Source organism: Medicago sativa, chromosome 8, assembly GCF_051527215.1.
Source record: "Medicago sativa cultivar Bolivia chromosome 8, Bolivia_mono, whole genome shotgun sequence".
NCBI classification, from domain to species: Eukaryota; Viridiplantae; Streptophyta; class Magnoliopsida; order Fabales; family Fabaceae; genus Medicago; species Medicago sativa.
This window is the reverse complement of record NC_140756.1, coordinates 6,019,508-6,029,749: the sequence shown is the minus strand read 5'-3', so window position 1 is coordinate 6,029,749 and position 10,242 is coordinate 6,019,508. Positions and strand designations below refer to the sequence as shown.

At 33.4% G+C, this 10,242-nt stretch overlaps 1 protein-coding gene across 8 annotated transcripts; it reads left to right on the top strand.

Annotated features, from left to right (window-relative positions):
- Positions 1–248: 248 nt before the first annotated feature.
- On the top strand, positions 249–10,118 carry LOC146896430 (protein ENHANCED DOWNY MILDEW 2-like). 8 transcript variants are annotated; one of them, XM_085732681.1, is made up of 19 exons: positions 249–433; positions 1,728–2,165; positions 2,251–2,347; positions 3,281–3,331; positions 3,419–3,837; positions 3,968–4,064; positions 4,184–4,282; positions 4,688–4,935; positions 5,081–5,170; positions 5,285–5,806; positions 5,913–6,060; positions 6,189–6,290; positions 7,126–7,218; positions 7,639–7,680; positions 8,263–8,373; positions 8,823–8,894; positions 8,995–9,113; positions 9,403–9,466; positions 9,561–10,118. In XM_085732681.1, exons 2-19 carry the CDS (start codon positions 1,756–1,758, stop codon positions 9,888–9,890), a joined length of 3,114 nt encoding a protein of 1,037 aa, XP_085588807.1. In that variant the 5' UTR covers positions 249–433; positions 1,728–1,755; the 3' UTR covers positions 9,891–10,118. The 8 variants fall into 8 exon arrangements, with proteins under 8 accessions (XP_085588807.1, XP_085588802.1, XP_085588809.1 ...); XM_085732676.1 differs by having other exon boundaries at positions 280–433; positions 3,416–3,837; XM_085732683.1 differs by lacking the exon at positions 249–433 and adding an exon at positions 453–1,340.
- Positions 10,119–10,242: the final 124 nt, after the last annotated feature.

The following is a 10,242-nucleotide window of genomic DNA, read 5'->3' as shown; positions in this document are numbered from 1 at the left end:
TCATTAATAGTCGTTGAAATTTTTGAATAATTTTAAATACCAGTCTATAATAAACCACTCACGAAGTTTGTCCAAATTCTCCGTTTAAAATAAATTTTATGTTCTAAAAAAGTAATCAAATTACATTTTTAGATTTTCTAATTTTATGATTTGCGTGTATGTAACCACAACATGATAAACATACTACCAAAATTTGTCAAAAAAAAAAAAAAAAATACTACCATAATGTCCCATGTGAAATTTATGACATACTAAGAGTGTGACCATAAATCACAAATGAACCATGATAAAACCTTCACCAAAAATTCACTAGAAAACAAAAACTCAACAGCTTCAAAGAAATCTTAAAAAAATAGAAAATGAATATCAAAATAGAAAGCTGCGTGTAATGCAAGCTTCAAATCAATCACTCACACTTTTCATCTTCACAAAGGTAAATTCTTCTCCTTCTTCTTCACATTTTTCATTTTTTGTACTTTCTAGTTATTTTTCTGATTTTGTTTCTATTTTTTTTACTGTAACATTGTTGTTTGTTTTTAACTTGAAAGGAATCATAGTACGAAGCAAAATGTGTGTGTGATTTAGGTTTTTTTTTTTGTGTGTGTTGTGTTTCTGTTTTTCTAGTTTCTGAGTGTGATTGTTTACAAGGAAGCAAAATGGGTTTGTAAATTTAGGTTTTTTTGTAAATGGGTTTACAAGAAAGTGTATGAAAATTATGTTGGAGTTGCAAAGTCACGTGCTTTGCACGAGGATGTTGAGCTGAGACAAGGGTTTAGAGAGTAAAACTAAAAGGTGGTGCTTCAATTTCAACATTCGGGTTTATTTTTTATTTACATTTGAAGGGTTTTGTAGATTGAGGTTTTTTTGTTTGTTTGTATTGAAGAGAGAAAATAGGTCTAGCATATTGTTAATTTTCTTTTATTTTGAGAAAAGGGGAAATGCATTTGGTAAGCTATGTAGCACCCACACCTCTGATCAAAGGCGTGTCCGGTGTCCGACACTGACGCTGTGTGATAAATCACATTTAATTAATAATAATTAATTTTCTCGAATTATTACCGGTGTTGACTTGTTAGTGGCGTGTCTGGTGTCCGTGCTTCATGTAAGAGGTTGACTTTGTAGGACATAGTTCGAATCTGAACAGGGACGGTTGTAAATATGGTCATTAGTGCATCGTTATTAATGATAATATCCCCTTCCTCAATTTTTTTTTAAATTTTTACAATGACAAAAGTAGACTTATGTGACAATGCGTCGAGTTCTCATTGGATGTCAGTATAAATCTAATTACATCAACATTGCATTTCCATTGAACTCGTTTTTGTTTTCTTCCAACGGAGGTATTCTTCATTTTCTAGTAAGTTAAATAACATGAATGAAATGTTCATCTTATTTTCTTGGCTTCTAGATAGAATAATTTGTTCTGTGAGTCCTGCAATTACTTGACCTGGTATTTCTTGTTTGTTAACTGTGAGTTTTTGTATCTAATTATGAGCACTTCACCTGTGTTAAATCAGCTTTTGTTCGTATAGAATTGTAATGCGTGTTTATACTTCTCTTGCAATGCTCTTCATGCCATATTTATTTATTTATTTATTTATTTATTTATTGGGAAATTAATTAAAACGACATGATTGATTGAAAGCTTGTGTGCATTTTTATTTTGAGATAGAAACTCTTTGACCGCGTATGATGCAAAAACTTATATATTTCATATTATTACACAGATTTTCTGAACATAGTTCTTAGCAACTAATGGCGTCATCAGATGAAGAGGGGGAGATTGTTCCGGATTCTGTTGATGGTTATTGGTTTGAAAATGATAAGGCTGAATTTGTGTCAGTTTCTAGTTTGACATTATTGTGGAGCGTTAATGATGTCACATGTAACTCAGAAGCCAAAGTGTTTTTGCATGGCACCACCGATAATGGTCTCCAGAAAATTCACAAACAGATTATAGGATGGAGATTTGAGCTTTCCTGTGAGCAGCCTGAAATTTCAGTGCTTTTGAGGGAGAAATACTGGATGACTCTTCTAAAACCGAGAAAATGCTTTGAAAATACTATTAGGTCAGTCTTGGTTACAGTTTATTGGTTGCACTGTGTGAAATGGAAACCAGAGGAATCAAGAGTATCTATTCTTGTCAGAGTGTTGAAGGAGTTTAGGTGAACACTTTCTTTCATCCTTCATAGATTTCTTTTGTTCTCATATTCCGATCCATTTCCAATGAAATTATTGTCTGTTTTGCAGCTCATTTGATATTAAACCATCTGAGAACGATGTTCTAAGTCATATGGCATTGATTAGTGAGGCTGTTAAAAGGAACACAGATTTAACAAAATCCAAGGTTCATAGTTCTATTAATATTTTGGATTTGTATGTATGTTTGAATTTCCTTGATAGAAAGAAACCCTCTCAGCCTCATGTAGTTATATTTATTTTCAGAAATATGTTTGTATGCATCAAGTGAATATTCAAGTTCTTTTTTCTTTCAAAAAAAAGTTCTTTCTTTTTCTAATGTTACGAGATATCAACCAAATCGAATAATATCAACACTCCCCTAGTCCCCCCCTATGCAAATGCATATATGTTACATGCATCAAGTTTGCGTTCATATGCATATTTTTAGGTAAGATGTTTACTAGTTTATCATTAGAATTCACAAACAAGGTAGTAATTTCTCCAAAACAAAATTTTCTTACATGAAATCAGTCAATCTCCGTATCTTAGTCTCTTCAGGAAAGACTGGTTTTTAGACAATGTGCTAAACAGCTTAATAATCACAAATCAGTTTCCTAGAGCTGATTTAGCAATCTTGAAGTAATTGTATATAGAAAGATCTATTATGGGTTGGTACTTCCATTCTACGCTAGATCTTTCAATTACATTTGCCTTTTGCTTTTACATGAAATGATTTTATTTCCTTTTTTCCTTATTAATATCTATAGGGACTCATGTACAATAGTTTACGCATTAGATCCAGTAACTTGTAACTCATCAAATGACCTTTTAAGTTGGTATTAATGCTTTCGATCCGGGAGACTTTCCTTCTATTTCGAAACCATAGTCACCTTCATTGCGCCACCATCACCTTCATTATGTCCTCAGACTACTTTTTGTCCAATAATTAGAATATCTTAAAAATTATATCAAGTATAATTCATTTGAGCTGTCCTGTTCCTTATTTTTTAGTAAAATAAATGGAACCCCTGAGCCTAGTATATTAGAATTCATGGTAACTGTGGCATTTTCCTAATTTTTGTTTTATTTCATTGGGCAGTATTTGCTTAATTTCATTGGAAAGACATGTTCAAATGAAGACTTCCATGCGGTGAGCATAATTGTTTTTTCTTTTTCGTTTTTAGTATGTAATATTTCATGTTTTTTCTTACTCATTATCATGCTGGTTAATTAGCAGGATGTTCACACTACAAAGAAATTAAAACTGATAGTTGAATCAGAGGAGGAGAATCCGGAGCAGGAGAATGACATTGTTGAATCAGAGGAGGAGGATCCGGAGGAGGAAAATGATATAGTTGAATCAGAGGAGGAGGATCCGGAGGAGGAGAATGACATAGTTGAATCAGCAGAGGATCCGGAGAAGGAGAATGACATGGTTGAATCAGCAGAGGAGGAGCCGGAGGAGGAGTATGACTTGGTTGAATCAGCAGAGGAGGATCCGGAGGAGGAGAATGACATGGTTGAATCAGCGGATGAGGATCCGAAGGAGGAGAATGACAAATCTGACGGAGAAGGCGAACTCAATTTAGATGAAGAGCAAGATATCGGATACGATACTGTTTGTGCAATTTGTGATAACGGTGGTGAAATACTTCCGTATGTATTCACCATATAAGTCTCTAACCATAAAGACTTATTATTGTCCTTTTCTTATCATCTTTCATCGAAAAGTAAACAACCTTACTCTTTTTTTACTTAACTGTTTATATTTATTTTAATGATCCAGTTGTGAAGGAAGATGTTTGAGATCCTTCCATGCAACCATAGAGGATGGTAGAGATTCATTGTGTGCATCTCTTGGTTACACTCGTACTGAAGTCAATGTGAGTGTTGTCCCAATTTTCCCTTACTATATTTTTTCAATAAATTCCCCAACTCAGAGTTTGCATTATTTTTCTTTGATTCCAACTGAATTTGATAAAACCAAATCTTAACTTTGCAGGCTTTTCCAAACTTCTATTGTGAAAATTGTAAACATAAGAAGCATCAATGCTTTGCATGTGGCAAATTGGGTTCATCCGATGAATCATCTAATCCAGAGGTATATTTCAGATCAAGTTTAGCTTTCACATACAATGCATCTGGCCTTTCTCAGCCTTGGCAGAATTTCATATGAATTACATCCAAGGATATATGTCATTAGTTTTTTCTCTCCCACGGGGTTTTCAGTTCTGATTAGTTAAGTGTCCAGAAGAGTTTCTTTATTATTTTGTGCAAAAAACCGGGTGTTGAAAATGTGTAGAACCTTTGTTTTATTTGTTTTCTGGCCTTTTGATTTTGGACTTCAATCCAAACCTCAATTTATTTAGTTATTATGCCATTATTCTTACCGTCTAACTGACTGCTGCATGATTATACTGTTGATCATTTCATTTATTGACGTAAGTAAATTTAAATGTTGCCAACTATCAATGTGTAATTAAACATTTCTTTTGTTTTTTCTTAGGTATTTCCTTGTGTTACTGCAAATTGTGGTCACTATTACCACCCTGAATGTGTTGCAAGACTACTCTACCCTGGCATTGACATTGGACAAGAGGAAATGAGAAAGCGCGTTATCATCGAAAAAACATTTGTCTGTCCTCTTCATATGTGTTCTTTATGCAGAAAAGGTGAAAATAGAAATGTTCATGATCTGCAATTTGCGATGTGTAGACGCTGCCCTAAAGCTTACCACAGGAAATGCTTGCCCAAGTAGGTTTTTTCTTGTTTTTATTTCTTCTTGTATTCCCTTCAACAGTTTTATGTGTCCTATGTTGAACACCCTTCTATTTCTATACCTCTTATTTGTGCATCATGTGTGCTGTCTCATTATCTCTAACTTTACTACTTTCTTCAGGGAAATTTCCTTCACATATGATTATTATACGGGCATTGAGATGAGGGCTTGGGACAATCTCCTTGACAAACGAATTTTGATGTATTGCATGTAAGTTGTTAGTGTTTGGTAACTGGATATTAAAATGTGTTTTGATACACTGTCCTCAAACTAGTAGTCATATGAGGCCTTACACTGTGTTCTTTACAACCCATTGTTGTTTAGGAATCACAAAATAGTTTTGGAACTCGGAACTCCTGCTAGAGACCATCTGATATTTCCTAATAAGGAAGTCAAAAGGAAGATAATCAGTACCGAATCATTACACAAAGAGAAGGACGCTATACCATTGAAGAAAAGTTTTGAAGATCTTCTTCCTAATAAGACATTGAAGCCAAAAATGACTATAAAGGAAAGAGTTGGTCTTCAAATGGGTGGTTCTTCAAAAGTTATGGAGAAAATATGTTCTAACCAAGATACACATATGTCAACTGGACCAGTTTATTTTGACAGGGCTGGAAAACATTTGAAAGTTGAAACCATGTCTGGGTCAAATAGGTCGTTACCAAATTATGTAAACAAAGTGTCTTTAAAAAATGATAACTTTTCCTGCAATCCAAGGTTGGATGAAGCTAGATACCAACAGAAAAGATCTGTTGGTAGAATTGAAGAAACAAGCTGGAAGAAGCCTCCGGTAAAGAAAGTCAAAACTTCACTTGTGGATAGAAAAGCAGATATGGAAAAACGGTATTTTATGTGCATTATCATATGATTGCTCTTTTTATCAGGATTAATTGAAGAAAAAGATTGATTGCAAATTCACTTGTTTACATTTGGACGTTATGCTATGCAGAATTTTGGCTTTAATGGAAGAAGCCACTTCTACATTGAACATGGAAAAATATAAAAAGGACCATCAAGCCGTCAATACAAGTTCGAGTCTCACAGAAACTGTATTTCGTAAGACCCTTACTCAAGGAAAAGTTGAGGGTTCAGTTAAGGTTTGTCTTCTTCATTCCACTTCAATGTAGCTGTCAGAATTTGATGTCAAATAGAATCTGAGCATGTTAAGTTAAATGGTTAAGTATCCATTTTGCTTCTGATGATAGGATCTCTGACTCTTTTGTAGGCTGTTCAAATAGCTTTACAGAAGCTAGATGAAGGATGTAGTATTGAGGAAGCAAAAGCTATCTGTGATCCAAAAATCCTTCATCAGATTTTTACTTGGCAGGTTGAAACATGTTATCCTACATAATTTTTTGTAGTACTTTTTAGATTCATAGAGGTGTAATTTACAAACATTCATATGTCTCTCTCTAACTGCTCAAGTTATTTCCGTGAACAATTACGCTGAAAGCTTTAGCTGTTAGGTGAAGAGTGAAGACACGTTAATGATTTTCTGTTACATCTGCAACATGAATCCTAACATGTGGGCTTGAAGTGTGGATACTCCACAAGCCCCTCTTCCTTGTGGTGAAATTCCTTTTTTTTTTTTGTTATTTGAATGAAGTGGCAGGGATCAAATCAAACTCTAGACCGCTTGGTTATAGAGGCTCCATGTCATCAATCACATATCGTAAACTCTCTAATTTGTTGGATGAAAACATGAATACTTTGATATTGAAAATCTAAATCATGATTTTAATTATGTGTTTACTGAACTTGAGTGTAAGCTAATGCAAACAACAACTGGTCTTGCTGAGCTGGGCTTACACTTTTTGTTAACTTATGATAAACTAGTACATGACCTATATTGTTTGTATACATAGTTTTTCACAGGTATTTGTATCATACACACATTCACAAAATTAGGCAGACCTTCTTTCTAATCTTTCTCACCCTTTTGTCATGACTTTAATATTTGCATTGAACACACATACACGCACAAGCAAACACAATATTTGATTTCGATGGCATTATAAGTTCAATTATACCTGCATGAGAGTGTTTGTTATAATTTTCAACTTCATACAAAAGCTTATCAGTTAGTATTAGTGTAGAGATATGAATGGAGTGCTTGTTTGAAGAAAACGCTTAACTCTGATCTGATTATAATTAACTTGCAGAAGCAGCTCAAGGTATATCTTGCACCTTTTCTTCATGGCAGGCGATATACTTCATTTGGTCGCCATTTCACTAAAATAGATAAGTTGAAGGAGGTAAATACTTTCTTTTAGAATATTGTTTTCAAGTATTGGTTATCAATAAGCTGAAATTGTATTACATTTCTCATGATCTTTTGCATGAACTATGCTGGATATATGGTCATCAAAATTTATGCTTGTATGGCCTTGTCTTGATGAAAATGAAAGCTGCACAATAGACAAAACTATCCTATAGTTATTAACTTATTATATAAGCATGATATTGTTCGTATTATCAACACAACTTGGGGGAATTTATTGTACATCGCTAACTTAGATGCTTATATTTTAAACTAGATTGTTTTACTTTGCTCTTAGCCTCAGGGATAATTGATTGTAATTGATTGCTCATTAATGTGTATAAACTCATTAATGTTTTAAATTTTCTTGAATTCTTGCTCATTACTATAGCTAATGTAGAGCTTTCTAATGCAGATTGTTGATAGGCTTCATTGGTATGTCCAGAGTGGTGACACGGTATGTAGTTGTCTTTTATGCATATCTATGTTGGTAGTATACACTTCACTGTCATTGTGTAATTGATATAAATTTATTGCAAGTATACTGCATTAATATTTCCATCCAGCTATCATCACCTTTTCCAGAAAAAAAAGTATTGAAGATATTGTCACCAAGTACATGCATGTCGAGCATTCTTAATTGTTTGTAATTATTTTTCAGAGCTGATAGCTGCCTGCTTTTTGATTTCTACCACTAGTATTTTTTATATCTAAATTTAAAGATGGTTCTGGCTCAGTATCTTAGGATACATGAACAAATCTCGTATTTCTAAACCTTAAGCCATTATACAATAATCAGAAATAAGTAATCTAAACAAACCCATAAAATACTCAGCTTTAGTGTATGAAGTTTCTGGGTAATTTCCTGGTCAATTAGATTGGAGGAAATCAGTTTTTAATTTCCTGGTCCTTTAAATGACTGGAAGATGATATTGGAATGAAAATTCTTATATGAATGATCGATGTTGATAGTTTCAATTTAACTTAATTGTTATTTCAACTAATTTGCATCCTCATATTTATGTGGTACCTTCTCCAGGTTTTGGACTTCTGCTGTGGTGCAAATGACTTCAGCTGTCTAATGAAATCAAAGCTTGAGCAGACTGGGAAGTTATGTTCCTTTAAGAACTATGATTTATTCCAAGCTAAGGTACATTACTGGATCTATCTACCGATACATAACATAGTTACTAAATTTGGTTATTACTTATCAATGACATGGGTAAATTGTTTCTCAACTTTTTGAGCATTTTTTGGATGCCAGCAACTAATATAGATATTGTAGATTTAGTTATAACTTATAACCTTAACGCAAATGCAGATTCATGGTCATTCTTTGGTTCAGCTAGCATTTACTTTGCTTAAGGTGTTAAAACTCATGTGCAATAAAATATAATGGTGCTTGTTGTATTGACTTGTCTAGAATCTATACATGGAATAGTTATTTTTACATCTCACCTATCTATGGTTGTTTCCTGCTTCAAATTTAAAATTGCAAGATGCTTGAATTCCTACAGTAGTTTTATGATCTTCCTTTCTTTTCACACTTTTCCCTGCCAAAACTTCCTTTTATCGCTAATTGTGCTCTTCTGCCTGTAGAATGATTTCAACTTCGAAAAGAGAGATTGGATGAGTGTCCAGGCTGAGGAATTACCCCATGGTTCTAATCTTGTAAGGCCTTAAATCTTTTGCTCCAATTAGTTTACAAAAACATATAAATATTTCAGTGTTGTTGTTAATATGATCTTCTTTCACTTTGGTACTTGACTAGATCATAGGGCTGAATCCTCCTTTTGGGGTCAGGGGTTCTCTTGCTAACAAATTTATCGACAAGGCACTGACATTTAAGCCAAAACTCCTTATACTTATTGTGCCAAAAATAACTAAAAGGTTAGTATCATTTCTTTCTTTAGCCCCAATATTTATGTCATCAATTTTGGCCTGAAGTATTTCTGTACAAATTTGTCATCAACAACACAATTTTTTTCAAATTTTAATTTAGGAACATACAACATGAATATTGAAACTGAAGATATTATGAAATTCAAACAAATAAATTAAATTGAAACATTATATATACACCAAAGCACAATGGAAAAGCAGACATGATTAGTATGTCTTTCTGCTGGTTTATTAATGAGAAAAATACTAATTTCTCCACTAATTTCTACTTTGCCAGACTTGACAGAAAGAAAGCTGGATATAATTTAATTTGGGAGGATGATGAAATATGTTCGGGGAAGGTGAGTTTGTTAATATTCCGATGATTTTAATTCAAGATTGTGCGACTAACCCAAAAGGGCTTATATATGTCTTTCGTTTTGTTTATTCCCCCAGTCATTTTATCTACCTGGTTCTGTTGATACTCGAGATAAGCAATTGGAAGACTGGAACCTAAAGCCGCCGCCTCTTTACCTTTGGAGTCGCCCTGACTGGACTGCTTGGCACATGCAAATTGCTCGAATGCATCGCCACATCAAATATGATGTGTATAATGATAATAATAAAGGAAAAGAAGTGACAAATTATCTTATGGAGGAGAATCATGATTGTTATCAGAATTACCCTGGGTTACATGCACCCAATAATTTTTTAAGCATATTTGATGGTGTTCCAGATGATAATGGTGACATTGTACCAGAGAATGGTGCAACTAGGTTTCCTTGATGAAGAGAACTAGAATGGGAGGATGTTTACCTATGATGAAGCTGAGGAAAAAAAAATTATATGGATTTATCATCTCTAGAATGAGGATGATTGGGTTGAAACATTACAATGAAAAATATGTAAAATAAATATTGAACAAAGTATCCAGTAGTATAGTGTAAGTAATACTTGATATATAGTCTAACTAATGTGGTTTGGTATAACAAATGTTCTCTATTTTTGTTGAAATTTTAATATGTTATTGATATTTAATAAGCTAATTAACATTTGGTTGCAGCTCTTGTTTTAAAAGGGTGAGGAGAATATGAGTGGATACATAATAGAGACAACTATATTGACAAAGAACAATCAC

What these genes read in the sequence shown, in the direction of transcription:
- LOC146896430 (XM_085732676.1), top strand. Translation starts at nt 1,756, where the DNA reads ATGGCGTCATCAGATGAAGAGGGGGAGATTGTTCCGGATTCTGTTGAT. An exon ending in AGAGTGTTGAAGGAGTTTAG is followed by an intron (nt 2,166 to 2,250) that starts GTGAACACTTTC and finishes TCTGTTTTGCAG; the next exon opens with CTCATTTGATATTAAACCAT. An exon ending in CACAGGAAATGCTTGCCCAA is followed by an intron (nt 4,936 to 5,080) that starts GTAGGTTTTTTC and finishes TACTTTCTTCAG; the next exon opens with GGAAATTTCCTTCACATATG.